The sequence below is a fragment of the Protopterus annectens genome, chromosome 1.part0 (genome assembly GCF_019279795.1).
Source record: "Protopterus annectens isolate FY-2018-M chromosome 1.part0, PAN1.0, whole genome shotgun sequence".
In the NCBI taxonomy this organism is placed as follows: Eukaryota; Metazoa; Chordata; order Ceratodontiformes; family Protopteridae; genus Protopterus; species Protopterus annectens.
Genome location: NC_056725.1, coordinates 385,045,005 through 385,069,798, shown reverse-complemented (window position 1 = coordinate 385,069,798; position 24,794 = coordinate 385,045,005). Strand labels below are relative to the sequence as shown.

Genomic DNA, 24,794 nt, shown 5'->3' with positions numbered 1-24,794 from the left:
TTTACGGGTAAAGCCTGTAGAGATGACTGGAAGTCTCCAACAAGTGTAATGAGCTTTTTAAAATAATGGAATCCTGTCCTTTAATACCCAAGGCTTATACATTATCTAGTCAAGTATTCTCTGCATGGCAACAACAGAAAGGCTTTCAATGTTGGCAATTCTTTAACAGTATGCTTATTAAAGCTTACTTGCATCTTACGATGTCAGACAAGCTTACCTTATGGTCATTAAAGCATTGCTACTTAAACACAGAGCAACAGGCACTTTGAGTAATAAGCATAAATCAACAGTACAAAAATATGACAGAAACCAGACCATTCTGCAAAATCAAGGACAGATGAAAAGCCACTGTAGTACTTATGCAGTGTGTCCTCCCCATCCAAGGTAGATACAACTACTCCTTGCCTTGCTTGGACACATCCAGAGTCACTACATGGGGAGTGGGGTGCAACAAGCATGTCACAATTTGAAATCTCTCTGGCTGACTGTGATGGCCCTGACACATTTGTCATACCTCTCAACTTCAAGAGCAAGAAATCTGGACAAAGCCATACACAGAAGTGGGACAAAGGCACAACAATAAGGACAATTTTTAAATATTGCTCTAATAAACTTAGAAAGATAATAGAATAGGTCTTGCATTAGTATGAATTTTCTGAAGGGTATAAAATCTGACACTCAAATGTCTGTCATTTTCTAACTTCAGTCTTTAGTGATTTGTCACTAATTTGCCAAAAACACAATTTTATGAAAATGGACCAAAAATGTGATGCAAAAATATAAAATAGACACACAATACAGCTTCTACCTGTCAAAGAAGGGACACTTTAATATTAGTACTGCTACCTTGAGCAGCTGACAAAATAAAAGAATCTACATGCATTTCAAGTAATCTATAACTTTGATTATTACAGTTATTTCTTAATTGTAAACCCTCCATGTTTTCTTCCAAAATTGCTATTTTATGGAGGGATTATTAGGGGAAGAGCAACATTTTGAGCCAAAATTGGGGACAGTTGAGAGGTTGGCTATGCCTAATTCTATAAAGCAATTTATTTGCATGTTCCTCTCAACCTGTTAATGCAGTAAATCTGAACAAGGCCAAATATATTGGGGCACATATAAACAGTACTAAAATTGCTCTTGTATAAATTGAGACAGTTGATAGAACGGCTCTTACTTTAACATGCATTTTTATGAAGGTTATGAAGTCTGAAACTTATTATTTAGTGACTTCTGGCAAATCATTTAGGAATTAAAACTACAAATTTTATGAACAACAAACCAAAAATAAGAAGCAAAATCTATTCATTCTTTGAAAATCTGGACAGTTGGGAGGTATAGTTCAGCTGGGCCTGTCTGAGTTTGCTGCCCTTCCCCCCCCCTGACAAAATAATGGTTGAACTGGAGCCTCTGCAGCCATTCCAATTAACCATTACTTGGCTATTTCACTCCATTTACCATAAACACTAATGTGCATACTGCTTTACTTCAATGATTGGACTTCATTTGAAAGTTTTATTTTGTATTTTACAGCACAAACATTAAGTCATCTGTTAAACAAAGCAATGCAGTCTCACAATGAAAACTTAGCATTAAAACTTCTCTGCCCTTGAAACTCACATTCATTGAAACAGCATTGAAAACCACATTCAAAGAAAATACATTTTGCCAGTGGCAGATAAAGATTAATTTTGGGCTGTTTTCGAATCATAGGCCCCTTGCATATGAAACATACATGTGCTCTTTGATACACCTTCCTCATTGTACTAAAATTATATTCCTTGTACAATACAGTACACTTGTTAGAGGGTGTTTTAAATTTGTTTTGAACATTTTTCCAGTAAGCAATGAAACAAAACATATGCACCCATAATGGCAAAACTGCCCAGTTGAGAACATTTATCATCAGACTTCCACAGTCCACCATTATTAGTAAATATACACAATTCTACAGTCCACCATTATTAGTAAATATGCACAATTCCACAGTCCACCATTATTAGTAAATATGCACAATTCTACAGTCCACCATTATCAGTAAATATGCACAATTCTACAGTGCACCTTTATCAGTAAATATGCACAATTCTACAGTCCATATTCAGTGAATTCAGTTCTTGCCATAGCTGTCAACCTTAGCACAAAAACCTGGACAAGCCAATAATGGGGAATACAGTCCCAAAAATAGGGACAAATTTAAAATATTCATCTTATAAACTTAGAAAATTGCTAGAAAAAAGGTTGTGCTACTATGTATTCTGAAGAACATGAAGTTTGAAATTCAAATGCCGGTCAATTTTACTGCGGACAGAACAAAACAATTTTCAGCAGAGACAGGGATTAATACTGCAGACACGTCTTTGTAAAATGGCAGGGCATCAGAGCAAATCCACACAAACACAGAGAGGAGATGCAGACTCCACACAGAAGCCACCCCAACCAAGAATCAAACCAGAAAACCTATAGCTGTGAGGCAACAATACTACCACTGCACCATCAAATCTGCAAGGAATTAAACATTCAGAAACCTGAAGTCTGAAATTCAAATGCCTGTCAATTTTACTGCGGACAGAACAAAACAATTTTCAGCAGAGATGCAGGGATTAATACTGCAGACACGTCTTTGTAAAATGGCAGGGCACCAGAGCAAATCCACACAAATACAGGGAGGAGATGCAGACAGAAGCCACCCCAACCAAGAATCAAACCAGAAAACCTATAGTTGTGAGGTAACAATACTATCACTGCACCATCAATTATACAAGGAATTAAACATTCAGAAACCTGAAGTCTGAAATTCAAATGCCTGTCAATTTTACTGCGGACAGAACAAAAACAATTTTCAGCAGAGACGAGGGATTAAAACTGCAGACACATCTTTGTAAAATGGCAGGGCACCAGAGCAAATCCACACAAACACAGGCAGGAGATGCAGACTCCAAACAGAAGCCACCCCAACCAAGAATCAAACCAGAAAACCTATAGCTGTGAGGCAACAATACTACCACCGCACCATCAATTATGCAAGGAATTAAACATTCAGAAACCTGAAGTCTGAAATTCAAATGCCTGTCAATTTTACTGCGGACAGAACAAAACCAATTTTCAGCAGGGATTAAAACTGCAGACACGTCTTTGTAAAATGGCAGGGCACCAGAGCAAATCCACACAAACACATGGAGGAGATGCAGACTCCACACAGAAGCCACCCCAACCAAGAATCAAACCAGAAAACCTATAGCTGTGAGGCAACAATACTACCACTGCACCATCAAATACGCAAGGAATTAAACATTCAGAAACCCTTAAGTCTGAAATTCAAATGCCTGTCAATTTTATTTAACATTTTTAATCAGGACAGTCTGACTTGGAACAAATAAACAATTTTCAGCAGAGGCCCAGGAAGAAATAATGCAGACATGTCTTTGTAACATGGGAGGGCACAAAAGCAAACCCACACAAACACAGGGAGAAGATACAGACCCCACAAAGAAGGAACCCCAGCCAAGAATCAAACCCAAGAACCTGCAGCTGTGAGGCAACAATGCTACTACTACACCATCAAATATCAAGCATTGCAACATTTACAAACCACAGATATTATGAGGAACAGATCAGATCGAATATGAGGTAAAATCTGAAATTTTTTTACAAATGGTGGTGGGTAGGGAACTCAAGTCTTTAACACCTGCATACAGGGTACAGGGTTCAAGCCTGAGGCATTCCCTACCACACCACCATAAGCACCTGGGGCATTTACACACACACTCTCTCTCTCTCTCACTCCAGTAAAGCACAAGCACCATACACAAATTCCAGTAAAGCACAAGCACCATACACAAACTCCAGTAAAGCACAAGCACCATACACAAACTCCAGTTTTTTTATTTTTCATTTTTTTCTTTCTTTTTTTATTTTTGAGGGGGCTGCAGTCCGGCAGCCCTATGCCACGAGCCGCCCCTGACAAAGTATGGAGTATCCTTTCTCCCATCACTTTTAGGTTCAGGAAAGAAAACAGAGAAATGTATAATTTGGGCTTAAAGTAAACACTGATACCGCTTCAGGCATAAACAAAAGATTAGGTCTCAAAGAAACCATGCTCCTGTGGAAAATGAGATAGAGTTGACTCATCATAAGAGCTTGCAACTCATACATCCTTCTTGTAGAGGTCAGAGAAATCAGCAAACCTGTTTTCCATGTTAAGAATCTCAAGTCACCCAGATTAGCTAGTTCAAATGGAGCAAGTGTTAGCTTTTTTAACACAAAATTAAGATCCCAAGGAGGGGCCACTGTTTTCATAGAAGCCTGTTATGCAAAACCATTTTCAACAACATTTTGACATGCAACTGCATTGAAAGATGAGGATCCATGGGCATACATGCTGAAATGGCTAATAAATTAACCTTAATAAGGCATAAGAATGTCTGTAGTATAGTAACTCCAACAAATATTGTAGAACCTAAGAACAACTATCCTTGAATGGGTGTTAGCTATGTTCTTGGCATCAATTAGAAAACCTTTTCCTTTTGCTAATATATGATGTTCTAATAGCTGGCCTTCTTGCCTCCATTAGTACCTGCTGCATTTCCTCAGTAAACGGGTGCCTCAAAGAAATTAAGACCCTATCATCCAAGCAGTCAATTGAAGTTGATTGATGTAAGGGTACATCAGACACCCCTGGTCTTTTGTGAGAAGATCCAGTCTGTGAGGAATCTTGTGTTAACTGCCCTCTGGCCATTTTCAAAATAAGGTAGAACCACAGTTGCCTAGGCCAGAAGGGAGTCACGTCAATGATCTTGGGGATTCCTCCTGGAAGTGCTCCCAAAGCAAAGTTTGAAGTGTCTGTGGCGAGTGATTTGAATCAGGGAAGGAGAAGAGGAAACCCGGATTTAAAGATACCTGTTGTCTCCACCAGAAGGTTTCCCTTCTGACAAACTCCAACACTGGGATTCGAAAAGATAAAGGATGCTGATGCTGGGAACAAAGAGATTTTAGATACCACTGTATCTTTCTCATGTAGAGTCTTACCAGGAGTATCTTGCGAATCGTAGATGTCATGACATCAAAATTCCTAAGGTATACCCTTGCAGTGACTGAAGTCTGAGTGGAAACCCATAGAAATAAATCTAGATAAAGATCTATTTTTTTCCTGTGGGAAAAAAAAATTCTTTGAATTTTGGTGTCTACTTGACATCCTAGAAATACAATCCTGTGTAAAGGAGTCAAGAAAGATATTTGAATATTCTCTTAGAATTCCAGTTTGTGTAAGCGATCTCTTACCCAAGACAGTGATTTCTGACGCTTTGAAAAATACTCTGCAAAAATAAGCAGTTTGTCTGACAATGGAAAACTTGGATACCCTGTAGCCTGCAATGAGTTATAACTGGAGCTAGAGACTTTGTGAACACTCTTAGTGCAGTGGATAGTCCAAAGGGTAAGGCAGAGAACTAATAATGTGATCCGGACACACAAAACCTGAAGAAACATCTGAAGTCTGGATGAATAGGCATGTAAGGATAAGCATATTTTAAGTCTGGTGTTGCCAAGAAACTTGAAAGAGGTAGAAGAGGTAACAGGTTGCGATGTGATGTCATTTTGAATTAGGGCACTATCACAAACAGCTTTAGGAAGAAAGATACAGAACTGGTCTCAAAGAATTTTCTATCTTTGGCACTAGGAACATCCTTGAATAAAACCCCTTCCCACCTAGGTAAGAGGATTTGTTTGATACAACATGTGATGAGAACTAGTGGAAACAAAACAGTCTGTCTGAGGGATGAGGAATGACCCCCTGAAAAGGAGGAATTTCCACCATCTGCCATCTGTAATCTTGAGGAATGATTTTCAGAACCCATTTGTCTGAAGCTATCTGTTGCCAAACACAAAAATGGAGATTGAGACCTTCTGGAAAAAAAAAAAAAAGAGTCAGGGTGGGAGAGGCTCACAAGGTCTCTTGAAGAGTCATATAGATTTGTTGGACTGCCCTTGGTTTTGGGGGTTCAAAACTTTTTGGATCCCCTTGCCATTTCTTCTTAAACATCAGTTTACCTGTATTTTGTTAAAACTTTTTATTTATTTATTTATTTTTGTCAAAATTGGATGAAGAGATCTGAAATCCTTTGGAAAATTTGGAAAAAGATGGCAAAAAATCATACAGATTCCCTGGATGAATTTGCCCCTTTCATCACAATTTTTGATCATCACTGCAGCAGAGGGGGCCAACCACTTCTTCTTCTTCTTTTCGTCTTTCCCTGGTTAGGGGTCGCCACAGTGGATCACCGTCCGCTCATGATTGGCAGTGGAGTTTTACGGTGTCGAGTTGCCAGCCTGGCGCCCAAACTTCCACAGAAGGCACACACACATGCACTCACGCCTAGGGCCAATTTAGTGTGTCCAATCCACCTACAGTATGTCTTTGGGATGTGGGAGAAAACCAGAGCACCCGGAGAAAACCCAGGCGACCACAGGGAGGACATGCAGACTCCACACAGAAGGCACCCCAGCCGAGGATCGAACCGGAGAACCTCTTATTGTGAGGCAGCAACGCTAACCGCTGCACCACTATGGCTGCCAGAGGGGCCAAACACTATTTAATTTAAAATATCCTTTTTAACATCGTCTGGAAGGTCCTAAGAATACAGTCATGCAAACCTCCATGCAAACAGGCCATAGCCCTGGAAGAAGTATCAACAGAGTCACACACACACTGTAAACAATGTGTTCTGACCTGTGAAACAGAAGAAACTAAATTATTTAAAGCAACATTTTCCCCACAGGAAGAAACTGCAGATAAAGCATTATCATACATTCACAATTTATCAGAACAAACTTTAACATATGAGACTGACAATTCAAAATTCTGAAAATCAAAGTTGCAGAAGTATAAACTTTTTTTCCAATATCTATCAATAGTTTTTGCATCCTTGTCAGAAAGAGCAGGATTGGAAATAAGTAAGTGTGTAGCAGCAATGGGATCAACTTAAAGCTACAGCTGCTGGGTCAGGTTTGGTAATGGTGTATAAAAATTTAAAAGATTGAAGAACTTTAGGTTCATAGGTTCATACTAGGCTATCTGCCCGAGGGCATTTATAAGCCTAGCCCATAGTTTTATGGCTTAAGCCACCCCTTTTGTATGGGGAACTATACCCATTATTTTGCTGTGCCTCTGTCTAGCAGTGACACTGAGGTAATCCCTGGAGTATATCTGCGATCTCCCATCCATTGGTCAAGATTTCTCTTGAACAAGGCCAGCGAGGTGCTCTGCCTCACATATACTGGGATTTTGTTCCACAGCATAGGGAGTCTTTGGGTGATGAATCTATCCCTCCAGCACGTCCTGTTTATAGCCGTGTCGAGGTTTAAGTCTCCCGCCCTTGTGGCTCTGACGGATCTAGATTTTTTGAGGTGAAGCATATTCATCAACTCTGGGTTTGACATGGCCTTGTATGTCAGGCAAAGGTCACCTCTGAGCAGCGTGCGACTGAATAGAGCTGGAGTTCTTTCAGTCGGGCAGCATAGGACAGATTTTTGAGACCCTTTATCCTTTTGGTGAGGAACTTTGTGGCCTCTCCAGCTGCTGCAAGTGTCGGGTCAGATACATTCTGAATGGGGCATTGTACTCAATCATTGGTCTGATGAGTGATGAGTATAGGGAGACTATGACCTCCCTTGATCTAGATGTGAATCCCTTCATGATGAGGTGGGCAATGTAGAAGGTCTTCCTAACTACTTTAGCTACATGGGTGTCGAATGACAGGCTACTGTCAACCTGGGTCCCCAGGTCCCTGATAACTTCTTCTGTGCTCAGAGGATTACCACCTATATGGTAGCTAGGGGTAACCTTGTTTTTCCCGAAGGGTATGACTATGCATTTTTTGGCATTTAACTTTAGGCCATGGCTCTGGCACCAGTCATCCGTTTCTGTGAGACCCTTCTGAAGGATATCTGTGTCAGATGTGTTTTTGACAGTCATCTGCAAACTTTGTCAGCCATAACCCTCCTGTGTTTGCTTGTACTTCGGAAAAGTAGATGCCAAACAAGACTGGGACCAGGACTGAGCCCTGTGGGACACCACTTGTGACAGGCTTTGAGTCTGACATGGCGCCAGCAACTCTGACCCTGTGGGTTTTGTCACTCAGCCAGTTTGCAACCCATCTTGTGATGTATGGGTTAACATTTAAGCTGATGAGTTTTTCAATGATACCCGAGTGGGGTATTGTATCGAAGGCCTTCGCCAGATCGAGGTAGGCTGTATGGACTGCCTTTCCCTCATCAATGGCTTTGGTGACTGTTTCGAAAAAGTCAACCAAGTTTAAAAGGCATGATCTGCCTTTAACAAAGCCAAACTGGGTTGGATCCAAAGTCTGCAAGTTCCCTATGTCTTTATTTATGAGATCCATTATGATCCTCTCCATAGCTTTGCAGATAAGGCTTGTCAAGCTAATGGGCCGGTAATTTCCAGGGTCTGTGGAGGCACTGCCTTTGTGAAGTGGGACCACAGTCGCAGTGCGCCACTCCCTGGGTACGTATCCAGAGGTGAGACTATGATAAAACAGTTGTCCTAGCTGTGGGTTTAATTCCTCGTTGAGTTCGTGGAGCACACAGCCTGGGACACCATCAGGTCCCATGGATGCTGTGTTTTTTGCTTTGGAGAGAGCAGTTCTCACTTGGGCGTTTGAGATGTTTGGGGGGCTGTAACCAATTGGTATAGATATCTCTCCTTTTGGGGAGAAGTTTGCACTGAACCTGTCAGCCAGTATGTTGGCAATGTCTGTAGGATCAGTAATCTTCACATCATTTTGAACTAGTTCTGAGCATATCTGGGAGTTTCCTCCCAGGTTTCTAACATAGCTAAAGAAGGCCTTATGATTGTCCTTTGAGTCTTTAGCTATTTTTCTCTCAAAATTTGCTTTGGATGATTTTATGAGAGCTCTTAGTTTTTTACTTATAGTGATCAAGGGTGTCTTACCTTTTAAGGATTTTGCTCTATCTTGTAGTAGCTTCCTCCTTTTGTTGTAGAGTTTGTTTATGGCTGGGGTCCACCAGACTGGACGCTTGCCCTTGGTACAAAGAGTCTTTGTTTTGCTTGGGATTGCCTTATCCATGCAGTGCTGCAGGTGCTGGTAGAAGGCATTTGTAAGTGATTCAGTGGCTTGAGTACTGTTATCCGCCGGCTCGGGGGCCTTAAAGGAGACCACACTAGTCTTTAGAAGTGTGAAGTCGGCTTTCGAGAAGTTTTTTACTGTGGTCTTTTTTATTTCAGGTGGGGGTGGGATGAGGACCTCCAGCAAGATTAGTTTGTGATCTGATCTCACCAGTGAGGGGTATACTTCCGGTGTTGAACATTGTGCTCCCATGTTCGTGATGATGAGATCAAGTATGTTTTCTCCTCTTGTGGGGATGGTGACTAGTTGTTCCATGGCATTTGAGTTTATGAATTCCAGGAACTTTTGGGCTAGGGTGTTTGGGCTTGAGTAGTGTTCCCAGTCTATATTAGGGTAATTGAAGTCACCTAGTATGATGGTGTTTGGAGATACATTTATCCCCTCCAGTGTTTTCAGGAAAGCCATGTGAGGTTCCTGAGTTTGTGAGGGTGGCCTGTAACATGCTACAATTTGCAGAGCAGTCTTGCCTATGGTTAATTGCACCTGGATGGTCTCTGATGCATCGTGCGTTGCCACCAGTCTTGAGGTGTGGGTGTCCTTGATGAATATGGATACCCCCCTCCTTTCTTGGTATTGTCCGGATTTTGGGGCCGGAACGCATGGTATGAGGTAAAACCTGTTAGATACATCTTATCTGCTTTTTTAAGAGCAGCTGCCTGACTATCAGGAAAACAGAAGGCAGTAACACACACATCCTCTAAAGCAAAAAGAACAGGAGGAATGGGTTAGGTTCTGGGAAATCCTTCTCTAACAATTCATAGTATTTTCTAAGGGACTGAGAAACCTCAGTGTTTTCCCACTTAAAACACTGGCACATTCTAGCAATTGTGTCAGAGAAAGAGAAATCCCCACAGGGAGAAACAGAAACTGAGTTCTCTGAGTCTGAATCAGAAATCTGAGAGAAAAATCCCTATATCTATCCTTGCATCTTCCTGTTCAGATTTAGAATCTTGAATATCTTCAGGAAAATAGGAATCTCTCTTTTTTTACCAGAAACTATTTTACAAGAAGGATCAACAGCCTGAATTAAACCCTGAGCTAGACCCAGTAATCTACTCCTATGCAAAGAAAATTGAGGATAAGTAGATATATATATATACTTAGTTTTCTGTTTCTTTTTGACTGGAAAAATGGGGCCGCCGATGTTACTAATCAGTAGCAGATTCCCCAGAGATGGATGCAGCATTCTAACACAGCAGGGAAACTTTGCCTGTTCTCTCTCTCAGGACCAACAAGAGTGTCTCTTCCTTGCAAACTGAGGGGACCACAACAGCCACAGAGTATGTGGCTAACCTCCAGTCTGTAGTGGCTGCAGGTGCTACACTAGAGGCATTCAGGATAAAAGATGAGTGGTCTGAGGTACAACAAATGTCCACAGAAGAATCATCCACCTGTGGCTGAGGCATACTGCTAGCCTGCTGTGGTGGCAAAGGCTGTTTGCTTAATTTCTTCTTTTTGTGGCTGGAAGAAGGGCCTACCATGGGACTGGTAGTTTGTTCCATGGTCAAGTCAAAAATGATGCTTCTTTTCTGGAAGAGGCAAGTAACAATTGCCTGTACCAGTCCACAAAAGTTACTTTTATGACAGAAAAAAAACAGTAGAAAGCATTTTAAAACACTATGCCAGCCCAACAAAAGTAAAATTAACACAATTTCTCCATAGCAAAATGTTTTCAGTTACTTTACGCCACTTTTAAAGTGACAGACAAAATGAGGACTCCATTTAAAAGTATGCTTCAGCCTCAAGACAGTCTCTTAAAACACAACACTCATAGCTTTGAAATAACTTTCCTGAAGAGGATAGCAATAAAACATCGACAGAATTAAGAAAATGGAAGTTTTTCCCCAAAGGGAACTTACCTGCCCAGCAAAGAAAAGCATAAGATGACCGTCGATCCTTGAAAGCTTCACAGGAGCACACTAATCGGCAGCAGTAAAGCTCTGAAGGGCTTCACACCCATACTTGTCCTTTAGTCAGCTCAGCTCTAGCTGCCTGACAGTTTGGCTGTATGGAAGGTGACCTGAAGCTTTGGAAACTGGCTGGCTGTTATATCGTTGCCAGGATATAACTCATATAGCTAAGGCTACTGAAGCAGTAGTCAATATGATGAACATAAAAAGAAAACAACAATACTGAGTTGTGAATTATGCTAGTGGTCAGACTGGAGGCAAAGAATGAGGAAAAAGGCTTCTTTTCCTGATTTCTGGTTATTACATTTTGTGACACAAATTACTAAGAATGTCATGGCAATAAAGTCTTCTTCGAAGATAATGACATGGCTTTAATAAAACTAAGCCCATACAATCGCAGAATGAATTTCTTCAAGTTGCAGTAGAAGATGACATGTCTCTCTGCCCACATACATAGATTTTGTTGCCCTCGTCACCACTGAGATGTTGCTCACCTAACATGTGTAATGTGGTGAGATATCTTTATATGTGTGTGTGTGTGTATCTGTATGGGTGAGGGTGTGTGTCTGTATTCAGAGGGATCTTGTTGACTGACAGGTATGTTCTGTACAATCTAAGATTACTACTGATTTTACGGTGCAGGATATCCAGAGCCTGCTGCATGTTACTGAGGAGAGTGTCCATGAATTGAGCCTAGAATCTAAAAGACTGCTAGATAACATTTTTGGAGAAATGCTTTACTTTGAAGGACTCCGACCTCAGGGCCAGCCTTAGGCACTGGCCAACTTGGTGGCCTTCTAGGCCACAACTCTCACTTCTGTCATGGTGCACTTTTCAGTATTTATTTGTTTTTATTTATTTATTTTATAATAAAGAAGGCATTTTTTACTATAAAATAAATAAATAAATACCTTAAATATGCCTCTATGAGAGAACCAAAAGCACCCACCCTAGGGAGGAAGTCCTGATGATTTGGCCATATGATTTGTTGGCCTCCTACTAATTCCAGCCATGATCTACCTAGACAATGATTTGGATAGATCATGGGCAGTAAAGACCAAAAAGTGTACAAAGCACAAAGAGAAAACTGGGTGATGGCATGAGGACAATAAGTATATATATTTTTGTTCTTTCTTATTCATAGACAGCCAGATCATTTGGATTTCTTAGGGAAGGCTAGTTCACAGCTGTAACCAGTTTTGTAGAATGTGCCTGATTTTGTCCAATGTGCATGCCCTGTCTCTCCATACAGCTCAAGTGTCTGTATTTTTTATTCATACATGTCGTCTGTTCCATGTAAAAGTTATGGTTTTCTAACAATAAATTGAGGATTGCAGTCACAAAATATTGACAGACCTTTAAATGTCAGTCTTCATATCCTTCAGGCAATGCATGCTAACTCAAAATCTGTTATTCTAGCAGCTTTCAAAGTTTATAAGATCAATATTTAAAACCCGTCCCTGACTTTGCCTTTTATCCCCATTATTTTTGACTTTCTTGTGCTAAGAGGTTAAAAGGTATGCTCCTTGTATTCCCTTATATCCATTTACACACACACACACACACACACCTGTCTATCTATCCATATATCTCTCCTATATATATATATATATATATATATATATATATATATATATATATATATATATATATATATCCTGATAAACCACCAAAGATTACAAACACTTAAAAGTCTCACAGACGGATTTCTGTGCTTTTCCTTAGAAAATGTTTGTTGATACAAAAATCAGTTGTTCTACTAACTAAATGAATTTAAATAACATAAAAATGCTGGCCTCTCTGGTGGGGAGTTATGAGTAATGATTGCTTTTTGCTTATTATTTTGAATTCACAATATTACTGTGATTTGTGTGAATAAACTTGGAATACTTTAATATGTAACTATTATTTCCATAGAACAAAGCTGAAATACAATCCATTGCTGTCATTTTTAGATATAATGGATGGGTATAATGGGAACTGTTTGCAGAAAGTAACTGATACTCTTATTGTTTTCTCAGTTTAAAGAGTCACTATCTGGCTTTGTAGGACTAGTGTACATCTGCAAGAATACTGTTACTTATTTCAAGCAACTTGGAATCCTTTTAATGTGTGACTACTGTTTGTGTGGAAGTTCACAAAGATGAAGTACAATACATGACCATCATTTTTATCACAGTGATCTGAAGTGCTCACAGAGGTGGCTATAACTTCTGAGTGGGGGTTGCAGCTGTCTCTTCAGAGTAACTGATCTCTTCTTCTTTGCTCAGTTTAAACAGTCACGATCTGGCTTTTAAGACCTTTCTAAGCTGGAAATTGCTGGTTGAAAGTTCATTGTGTCTGTTATTCTGAAAGTGTCTTAGTTCTGGCTTAATTACTTGGGCTCCAAACCCAAACTTATTGTGCCTGTTGTTCAAAGTGTCTTTGTTCTGCTTTAAACACTTGGGTTCCAAACCAGTTATTTTTAAATTAGGAATATTTGTGGTCTAAACTCTTGTGGCAGGAGAAGATAGCATACACCCTTCTAAGCTGGGAATTGCTGGTTGAAGGCTCATTGATCTGTTATTCTGAAAGTGTCTTAGTTATTGTTTAAGCACTTGGGCTCCAAACTAGTTATTTTACATTAGGAGGGTTGAGGTCTAGACTCTTGTGACAGGAGAGTGTGGCCTACACCCTTCTAGACTGGGAATTGCTGATGAAGGCTTATTGTACCTGTTATTCTAAGTGTCTTTATTCTGGTTTAAGCACTTGGGTTTGAAACCAGTTACTTTACATTAGGAAAAAATGTGGTCTAAACTCTTGTAGCAGAAGAGGATAGCATATACCCTTCTAAGTTGGAAATTGCTGGTTGAAGGCCTATTGTATCTGTTATTCTGAAGTATCTTAGTTCTGATGTAAGCACTTGGACTCCAAAACCAGTTGTTTTACATTAGGAGGGTTTGTGGCATAGACTTTCTGGTGGGAGAGTGTGGCCTACACCCCTCTAAGCTGGGAATTGCTGGTGAATTCCTACTTTACTTAAACTATTTTCTGCTGTTGTGATTGTGATTTTATGCACTTTGAATTTCTAGTCTGCATTTTATAGCGTAGGCCAGATTCAGACTTTCTGAATCTAGACTGTTTAGTATTACTTGAGCATTACGACGAGTTCTTCACTGAGCTACTGAAAGATATGAGGCATCCATTGTTTCCAACTAACTATAAGTGCCTGTTTTTGCACTTGTATTGCATTTTTAATTTGTATTTGCATTCTACTGTCTGTTTGAATTGTCTGAACTGTTTTTTTGTCACATTTTACTGCATACTGTACTAGTTCGGCTGTAGCATAGCCCAGTTCCAGGTTTGCTGTTTCTGGGTCTGTTTTGTAACTTCTGAGCATCAAATTCAATCTGTCTTTGTTGGTGAAGGGCCTTCTTCACTCTTGTAGGAGGAGAGTGCTGTCTGGGTCCCATCTAATCAAAGGTGATTGGACTAGAGCCCAGAGAGAGCGTCCTTATTGGCTAGTTTGAGTTAAAAGGGTTATTTCTTGTTTTATTTAAGCCCTGTGTTTGAGCTTGTTTTCGTGTAGTGCACCCTCCTGCACTGCTGTGTAGCAATGGTTACCATTGGTGGTTATAGATGCAAATGTTTTGCTTGTTAAATTCTCCCTTAGCAGTTTGCTTGTGATCCTCCAGAGGTTTTTCATGGCCCTGCTCTACTGTCAAGTGGAACACTAGGCCTAGCCTCAGAGGTACCAACACACCTCTCACCTACTAGCCATTCCTAAGTGTGATTTCTTTTCCTGACCATATAAATTTACCTAACACTATGAACAGACAATTTTTCACAGTTTCTACAGCCAGCTTGGTCAACATTGGCATCCTCAGGCAGTGTAGCAACTGCCTCATGTTTACTGACAACCCTCTACTCCTAGTCCACACAAACTCAACATGTGAGAGATGAAACTTTATTAAAAACCTTGAATCCATGCTCTCTCACACACCAGTCAGTACTTATGACAATGAGCACAACCCACATCACACATACCTATATATGCAGAGGTCCTCACCAGAAACATACCTAAACACCAGAGACCTCCCAAACCCAAACACAAGCACACTACACATAATACGTCCTCTGCAGAACACAACACACATAATAGCTCACGCACCAGTGTTTTACTTATTAAGCCCTTAAGGCAAAACACAGAACCAAACATATTAGTCATAGGTGATTCCATCATGAGACACACAGATATCCCTCCCACCAGGCTGGATAAGGAAGAGGTTCATAGTCAGCTGTCTGTCAGGTGCTAGGATATCACACATGCACTCAGGTTTCTCAACAGCAGGTACTGTTATGACTCTGTCATAGTCCATGTTGGTGTGAATGACTTGAGATATACTTCTCTGGACTATATGAAGAAAGACATGACTGAGCTCTTGGACTATGTGTCTCAGGCAGGTATGTCCCTAGCCTTAAGCAATATTTTATCTTCACCTAGGATGATGCCTCAGTACAAACAGAAAATGATTGACTTCCATAATTGGCTAAGTTTCTGGTGTCATTCTAAGGGGATCCAGTATGTGTCAGCCTGGGATGACATGATCGATAGACCTCAATGCTTTGCCAGAGATGGTCTTCATTGTCACCCCTGGGTTTTCAGCTACTGGCTGAGGCTCTTGTCACCCCCATAGTGCCTTTTTAGGTGGTGTCTCAAGGACAACATTCCTGATGTAAAAACTCTGTCTAAAAACAGCTTCAATGTTATACTGCTAAACACTAGGTGTCTTAACATGAAACTGCACTCAATGGAAGCAGTTCTCACTTTGGAAGATGCAGACATTTCTGCAGTCACAGAGACCTGCTTCAAGCCTGTAGAGAGCACCACAGCCAAACTGAGTTACACTTCCTTCCACATGTTCAGACCACAAACTGAAGGCATGAAAACTAAAGAAGGTGGTGTATTAATATTCATTAAAGATAAATACACCTCCAGATTGGTTAAACAGTATGATTCCTTGGAGATACTTCAGGTACAATTAACTGTTGGTAGGACACCTACTCAAGTCATTGCCAGCTGCAGGATCCCCTCCATGAATCAGGACACCCACTCTGCCTATTTGGATCTACTTGAGTCTATCAAGATACAGCCAAACACCATGGTTTTGGGTGACTTTAACTACCCATCCATTGGCTGGATAAATTACTCATGCACAAACTCACTTGTCCAAAGGTTCCTCGACTTTATTAACTCCCAATGCCCTGGACCAGCTAGCAGACCTCCCACAAGGGGTGCCAACATCTTGGATCTGTTGCTTACCAATATGGGGGACCACTGTAGCACCCCAACTGTGAGGTCTTTCCTGCTGAGATCTGACTACAAATCAGTCTCATCCAAAGTAACTATCACAACTGACCCCCCCCCCCAGCAGCAACTAAACTAAACAACTTCTCCAAAGCAGATTACATCCTCTTACATGATGGTATAAATAGCTTCACTGCACCTCCCCCCTCAGATGGAATTGGCAACTCTGCCAAGTTCTTTACCAATGATTTATACAAACACCTGTATAACTACATTGACTCAGCTGTACATAATAGGACCAAAACATGCTCCTCAAGAAAGAGCAAACCAGCCAGGTGGACAGCTGCCATTAACGGGCTTTACAATAACAGGAAGAAATTGCTGTCTAAGAGTAACAGGGACTGAGCCCTAAACTGGAAACACTCCCTCCACAGCCTAAACAAGCAAATAAAACTTCTTGTGAAGTCATCCAAAGCAAACTATGAATCCAAATTATCTTCTTCAACTAAGGACAACCTTAAGGCATTCTTTAGTTGTATCCATAACTTAAAAGGAAAGGCCCAGATTTGTGCCAATCTGGTAGTTAATGATGCCACATATACTGAGCCTGTGGTCATAGCTAATCTGTTGGCTGGTAGGTTCTTTAAAAACTTCATTCCTCTGTCCCTGCCACACATTCCCTTTTACATCTCTACCACCTGTCCCCCACCTTGTATCTCTAAAGAGCAGGTCATAAACACCCTCTCTAAGGTCAAAAACAAAGCAACTATGGGGTCTGATAGCATCCCAGGCTGCATCCTACACGGGCTCCAACAAGAATTAACAACACCATTGAGTACTCTTTTCAGTCATAGTCTAAGCACCGGCTTTGTCCCAACTGACTGGATGATGGCCACTGTTATTCCTTGTACAAAGGTGGTGCTTCCACTGACCCTGGGAATTATAGACCTATTAGCCTGACTAGGTTTATCTGCAAGGCCATGGAGTGAATCATCATGGACCTTATCATCAAAGATATAGGTAATCTCCAAACACTTGACCCTACTCAGTTTGGATTTGTCAAAGGGAGATCATGCATGTTAAACCTGATGGACTTATTCAAGACAGTCACCATGGCCATGGATGAGGGGAAATCTGTGCATACAGCCTACCTAGACTTAGCCAAGGCTTTTGATGCTATCCCCCACTCAGGCATAATTGACAAACTCACCCAGCTAGGTATCAACCCTTATTTCATTAGATGGGCTGCTAACTGGCTCACTGATAGAACACATATAGTCAAAATAGGGGAATGCACCTCCAACAGCAGACCTGTAACCAGTGGTGTTCCACAGGGATCCGTCCTGGGACCTCTACTGATTGGAATCCATTTCTCCAAAGTACAACCAAAAACTAAAGCTCTGTGGCTGACAAAGTTTGCTGTTGACTGCAAACTGGGATCGGTCATAGAATCTCCAAATTATGTCAATATCCTATAAGGGGGTCATACACAAACAAATGATTGGTGCCAAAGTCATAGCCTTAAACTCAATGCAAAAAATGTATCATCATCCCTTTCAGTAAGAGCGATGTTCCTGCTAACTACCTCATCAATAACACCACTCTAAGTACGCACTCAGTAATGAGAGTCCTGGGCATACAGTTTGACAACAACCTTACCTTTCATCACCATGTCTCCACAGTGGTAAGAAGGGCATTCTATATTGCTCATTTCATAAGTAAGGGCATTGTCTCCAGAAAAAAAGGAAGGTATAACCTCCATGTACTCTTCCCTCATCAGGCTAATAATTGAGTACAACACCCGTTTTGGTATGTGCCTTTCCAATCACATGCAGCAACTGGACAGACCACAAAGCTTCCTCGCAAGGAAAATTCAAGGTCTTCAGCATCTGTCCTATGTGGATCATCTGAAATCACTGTCACTTTATTCTGTTTCATACAGACTACTCAGAGGCAATCTCTGCCTTGCATATAAGGCACTCGCTGACCTTGCTTTATTGGAAATGCTGCATATCTGCAAGTCAAATGGTACATGGGTTACTCGCTCTAAAGACCTTAACCTGGTATGTGACATTAATAGAACCTGCTGGAGGGACAGATTTGTCTCCCAGAGGTTACCACACCATTGGAACAGACTCTTACTTCATGTCAAACAGTCTACCTCATTGGACCTCTTCAAACGCAATCTGGATGATTGGATAGGTAACCATAAATTCACCCCAGGGATTCCACCTGTGTCCCTCTTGGACAGGGGCAATAGGTGCTGATCATGGAAATAAGGGTAGAATTTGGATAGGCTTGTAAAAGCCCTAGGGCCATTACCCTAATAACTTCCTATGATCCTACATGATCCTATGATCCTATGACTTGAGTCCATTTGACTGAAGTAAGATGGACTACTTAATGAACTTCGGAGATATGCACAAAGTAACTATAATTGATGGTGCTGTCTGCAGAAGAAAATACTTGCTGCCTGCACCTGTTTCTCATTATTCTGGCCTTCCAGGACTAATACGAAATGTGTGAAGCAACTTGCAATACGTTAATGTGTGATAACTGTTTTGATGGAGCAAAGGTGAACTACATACCTGGACATCGTTTTCTGTCATAATTAGACATCTGAATTGTATACATAAGTGGTTATATAACTGCCTTCAAGGTGGAAGCTGTCTATGTGAAAGCAGTTGACCCTTTTGTAATTTGGTTAATTTAAATCATCTTTCAAAAAACTGAGGCATAAAATGCATTGTATAACATCAAGACATTCATGTCTGGATAAGTGGATTTTGACATAGACTTAGTACTGGCCTCTATCCTGAATCCTACCTAGTCTAACCCCCCTTCTCTGAGGTGTGCACAGAAGGTCATTGCAGTTTCTGTTGGAGGCTGGGAACAATACCTTTATTTCTTTAATTTTCTTCCCAAACCTCACAGGTATGTAAAGGTCACTACAGCTTGTTTTAAGCTGGGGACAATGTAGCCATTATTTTTTTAACTTTCGTCACAGTCTTCAGAGGTGTGCACATATGGTCACTATAACTTATTTAGGAGCAATGTGCTGTTTATGAGTAATAAGTTGAAAACATTACTGTGATATTTTTTTCACTTTCTTCACAATTGGATACCAGATGTGTATGCAGGTGGCTAGCTTTTATTAGAGTATAAGAAGACATGCTGTCTATAGGTCTGACAGCAACAGGTTGAAATATGCTCTGTTTTTTTTCTTTTTTGTAGAGCTGTATGCAGACCTTGGTTGTCTTTTGGGGGTAGGGCTGAGGAGGCATGCTGTGCATGACAGCAGCAACTTGAAATATGTATGACTGTGGCCATTTATGCCTTCTAAATAAGACTAAATTTCTTTCATTACAATTTGTGTTCTATCATTTGATCAAAAGGTTGGAAAAAAGCTCTAAAATGCACTTCAAGAGTATCTAGAACCCTCATGTCTTTTGGTACCCTCGCAGCCCCCAGACCACAGGCTTAATGCAGTTATTTCCTCCAAGTATAATATTAGTCAGTTAAGTCTTATTGAATGGTAACCAAGCAAAAGCAACGTTTAAGAATAACATTGATATTCTTTCCATAATCATGATTTTTATTCAGGCCATCATTTGATCAAAAGCATGGAAAAGAAAAAATTCACATCTAGCATCTAGAACTTCCACAGCTTCACCACTAGGCCCCAGATAAATTCAGTTCTTTCTTCCACGGTTATTACAGTGCAGTCCTGGTCAGTTAGGATGTGTTGCAAGAATGCAGGAAAAAGCAAAGATGAAGAATCAGACACATTTATTTTCTTAATCAGGATTTTTTTCAGGCCATTACTGGATAATACAGGTTGTTTGAAAAAACTCTGAACTGTACCGCAGAGCATCAAGGACCCCATGGCTTCTGGAGGCCCCCAGCTTAATTAAATTATTTCCTTTACAGTTATTAGAATACAGTCTTATCCACTTTGGATATGTTGAATGAAAGAATGCAGGAACAACTCTGAAAAGTAATACTAACTATGAGAAAAGAAAGAAAAAATAATCAGGTCATTGTGAATAGGCCAGGATGGTGGAAGGCACTGGGCGATATGTGTGTAGAGGGTTGTGGGCAATGGGGGGGGGTCATTGTGGAGCTCTTCACCTAGGGTGCCAGTTCACCTAAGGCCATCCCTGTCTGAGCTGTGGAAAAAATTCCTATTACACATCCTAGGAAAAAAGTGGTCACCATTAATTTTCAAAGTGAAGAGAATTATGTTAAGGATCTTGCATTTTGGATTAACTTGAAATAAATGTTGTTAAGGCCATGGTTCAAAATTAATGATGCTGTGAGGATTTGGACAAGTGGGAGGCATAAGTCCTGTTTCTTTTGCAGCATAATATTTTGTACATTTATCAAACATGTTCCTTCTAGAAATAAGAGAAGGTCATAATTTATCATTATATAAGCATTGTTATACTCCTGGCAAAGCTGTGCATCTGTGTCCCAGCCATAACAAATCATGGCACCATAAAGCATTATGTACTTGCTCTAACTTATGACACTGATGACATATGCAGGATCACTGGATCATAGGAATTACAAGCCAGGTAAGTCATGAAACCATTTGACATGCTGATACCCAGCCTCAATATGCACCACCCAGTTGTAGGAGGCCAAAACAAGTCAGGCTTGGGATGAATTTGTGGATGCTCATCCAGTTAGTCTTGAAGGATAGGAGAGTGTCACTTTGTTTAACTTATAAGAGGCAATTTATTTCAGAGATGAGGTAAACATTGTTCAATAAATCCATCCTTCCCCTGGCCTTCTTTATATGTTGGTGGAGACTGAGAGCTTTGGATCTTATGTTTGTGAAAATATTTGCATTAAGGAGATGTAAGAGATCAAGAAGGATTTGGCCCTTAATGGGACAGATTACAAGACATAAAGCTCCATGTAAGAGTCTGTAAGAGACTGACTACGGAGATAGAACTTCAAGCCTGTCTTGGTAGCACAGGACTTATGTGATGCTATTGCTTAAAGGGTGTTTTATCTGTATGGGATTGGAATCTTATAGTTTTATGCTGTCCCAAATGTCATCAAAGTAGATTTACTAACATTTATGGATAGTTTCTTTTGAGTAGTCCAGTATTGAACAGTAATAAAATCTGAGTGACACTTTTACTGTAGTCTGTCTTATGTGCAATCTGGTTCCAAGCTCAGCAACAGCATATACATTTACTTTTAAGATGAAACTGTCATTGCTTTATCTTCTGTAAATTTCTATGCTTCAAGTCACTCCTGAAAATTAGTCTTTTGTCTGTTGTGAACCTATAATTAATAAATGATCAAATAAATGTGTGGCTTTAACAGACTAATGCTTCATGAGTGGAGTAAAAAATATATATTTTATGTAACAGCAAACACGATTCTAACCACCCCAATGGAACATCTTTAAAGGATTAGTCAAGTGATGTTCATGATAGGTGCTTTCATATTTATACTTGTTTTTAAGTGCATTCACCTGTGTATTGTAAAACCAGCCCACTGGAACTTTTAAGATGCAATAGTAATAACTTTACAGTGGAATGAAAAGGGTATAATTAATGCACGTTGCCAAATGCACCATGTCCTTAATCCATGATCCAGGATTAATTTCATAACTCAGACTGAAGCAACAGTAACATAAATGAAATCAAACTGACCCACTATGAATCTTGACTCCAGGAGAAATTGCCACCATGTGATCACTTTACTCTTGAATGGCTGCTGGCCTACAGTATACATCATGCAAAGTAAAAACACCACTTGTTTGGTCACTGCAAATATATATATATATATATATATATATATATATATAGAGAGAGAGAGAGAGAGAGAGACACTTAGGATAGATAAAGTATTAGAGACAAAAAGAAAATAAGTTCAGGGTATTATTCATAAATGCTAAGAGACTGATACGAGAGACTGGGCATTTAAACTAAACATTATTATCTTTTAGACATTGATGGAAATTACAAGAAGTTTCCTAAAGATTCATCAGTAATGGCTGGCTCACTGCTTTGTACTAGTGCACATATTCCTGTACATTACCCATCTCCAGCAAGAAGACGCCACCGTACAACCTTCAGCCAGGAACAGCTAGAGCACTTGGAAGCAGCTTTCAACAAAAACCATTACCCAGATATTTACTGCAGAGAAGAGCTGGCTAAGATTACAAAACTCAATGAAGCAAGAATTCAGGTACCAAATTATTGTTTTATAGATTTTGGTAGCACCAGTAAAGTATATTTGCAATTGCTGTAGAAAGCATAATACAACACAACATTTTTAATGTGCATTTACTTCCCTGACTGCTATCAGTCTTCTTCCAATTGGTCTGGGATCCATTCATTCCCAGGCAATGGCATTTCAGTCACCATCGTGGGTGAGTGCCAGACAAAGTATCTATTATTTAAGCCCTGCCATCCACAAACTATCAGCCTTCCCTGCAGCCTGCTGCCCACCTAGTGGCTTATCAGCTGTTCTACCACCACAGGTCATGTCTGACTGCAGTCCCAGGGCCCACAGGAGAGAAAGAGAGAGATAATGTGACTACTGACCTTTCCCTGTAGCATAATGTCTCCACAGTGACTCACCAATCCCCTACTGCTGCCGCTCCCCAGCAAGTCTGAGGGACCACATGGAAGCTATCACTTATACCAACAGCAAAGGCATTTTTTCAAAATCCTACCCCTCCCCTGATGGGTGGTATGAGTACCTGTGTCACCATGAGGACCTGCTATACCTTTGTCTTGCCTCCAGCTCACTTGGCACTACTAGGCCCATGCCCCTAATCTTTTTATTGCATTCCAATGCCTGCATGCCTCCACTGGCCTGACTGTAATCACAGCTGAGTAGAATGATGACTCCCTTTCCTAAGGATGGGTGAGCTGACATCAGCAGCTCATTCTCACCCCCCCCAACTGCTCCAAATCCTTAGCCATTGATTGAACTTGGGTCATCTGGGTGTTTGGCTTTATCCTCTATACCATGAAGCCAGGCACAAAACTGCATTTCATTTCTGAATATAAGCTATATAAAACCTTAAAAAGCATACTATAAGGGAATATGACACAGGAAAGGAAAGAAAAGGAGATGAAACAGGCTACAACACAGAGGATACTGACTTGGTCTCCAGCTGTAGCCACATTATTATGTGTTCAAGACATAGATGCCAAGAAATTCACCTCCAGAGTGAAGCTTGAGAGGTAAATATTGGTGTCCATGATGAAACACAAAATGGAGGGTTATGACTGTAGACCCAGTCATACTTCCTTGTAGCGCATCATGCATCCCCCTGTCCATCTTCCTTGAGGAAGATCTTCTGTTGGTTCCAAGTGATGGTTCAATAATAAATCCATGTTGAGATGGCACAGAAACCTTTGGCCTCAATCAAGCAGTGTCATATTCTGTTACTAATTATCACTTCCTAAATCTTACTTAACACAGCAGTCAGTTATTTCAATACAACTTAGTTAGCATTAAATAGTTATGGCTTTTGCATTTACAAAAACATGTGTATTGTTTTCATTGTACTCTTGCATGTTTCTGTATAATCCATAAATGCTTGATACTGGCATATAATAAAATAGGGCAATACTATTTCTTGTTTTACTTTTATAGGTTTGGTTTCAGAACAGAAGAGCAAAGCATAGAAAACATGAAAGAGCAATCCAGAAAACAGCACCACCAGTGGTTATATCAGCCTGCAGTGGCCTGATGCCAGGAGTGTGTTCAGTCTCTACGGCAACTCGTCAGTACCAGTATCAGCATACCTTAAACCATATTCCTCGCTTTTCTTCCCTGGCAGCCAGTACCTATACACCACCACCCACTGTTACACAGTTTGCATGCTCTGGGGCACATGCACACCTGCCCCCTGCTCCACCACCACCGCGGCAACATGATGACTGGTATAGTCCACTGCGTTCCATGAATTCTCCTGGCACTGGTCTGCTCTCCTTGGGACCTATGCCGGGCTTGGACCCAACAGCTCATTGGAACTGAGAACTGATTAGTACCACACAAATGCCTCCAGTTGGTATTATACTCACTGTGGTCACCAGGTTACTCCAAGTGTGTGACTGCTTGCTGCAGTTGTCTGTCTGTATATCTGCAGGAGCTTTGCACTGCTGTAAATATTGCTGCATATACAAAGGCACGTCATCTCTCTAACTTGAAAAAGCAAATAAAAATCATTTATCTCCATTCTGTAATCACTTTTAAAATGCCTACAACATAATTACTAAGTATGTATCAATTATTCAATAAACTTCATTAAGGTTTCCCTGAAATGGAAAGGATCATCTGTAAATGAAACAAGGTAGCAAAATGTATGTAAGGTGCTGCATATTTTCTACAACTTCTGCTGCGCTGACAAACATATATTGGTCTATATTTGTTGTATATGCTTGATAGTGA

General features: G+C 40.5%; 1 protein-coding gene across 1 annotated transcript in view; it reads left to right on the top strand.

The window, feature by feature from the left end:
- The window catches only part of LOC122801333 (homeobox protein prophet of Pit-1-like), a 175,238-nt gene extending 150,657 nt beyond the window's left edge, over window positions 1-24,581 (top strand). Inside the window, exons 2-3 of the mRNA XM_044070876.1 lie at window positions 22,333-22,574; window positions 23,997-24,581. Of these exons, the coding sequence (XP_043926811.1) occupies window positions 22,333-22,574; window positions 23,997-24,380 (626 nt within the window). The 3' untranslated portion in view covers window positions 24,381-24,581. The remainder of the gene's footprint in view (window positions 1-22,332; window positions 22,575-23,996) is intronic.
- Window positions 24,582-24,794: the final 213 nt, after the last annotated feature.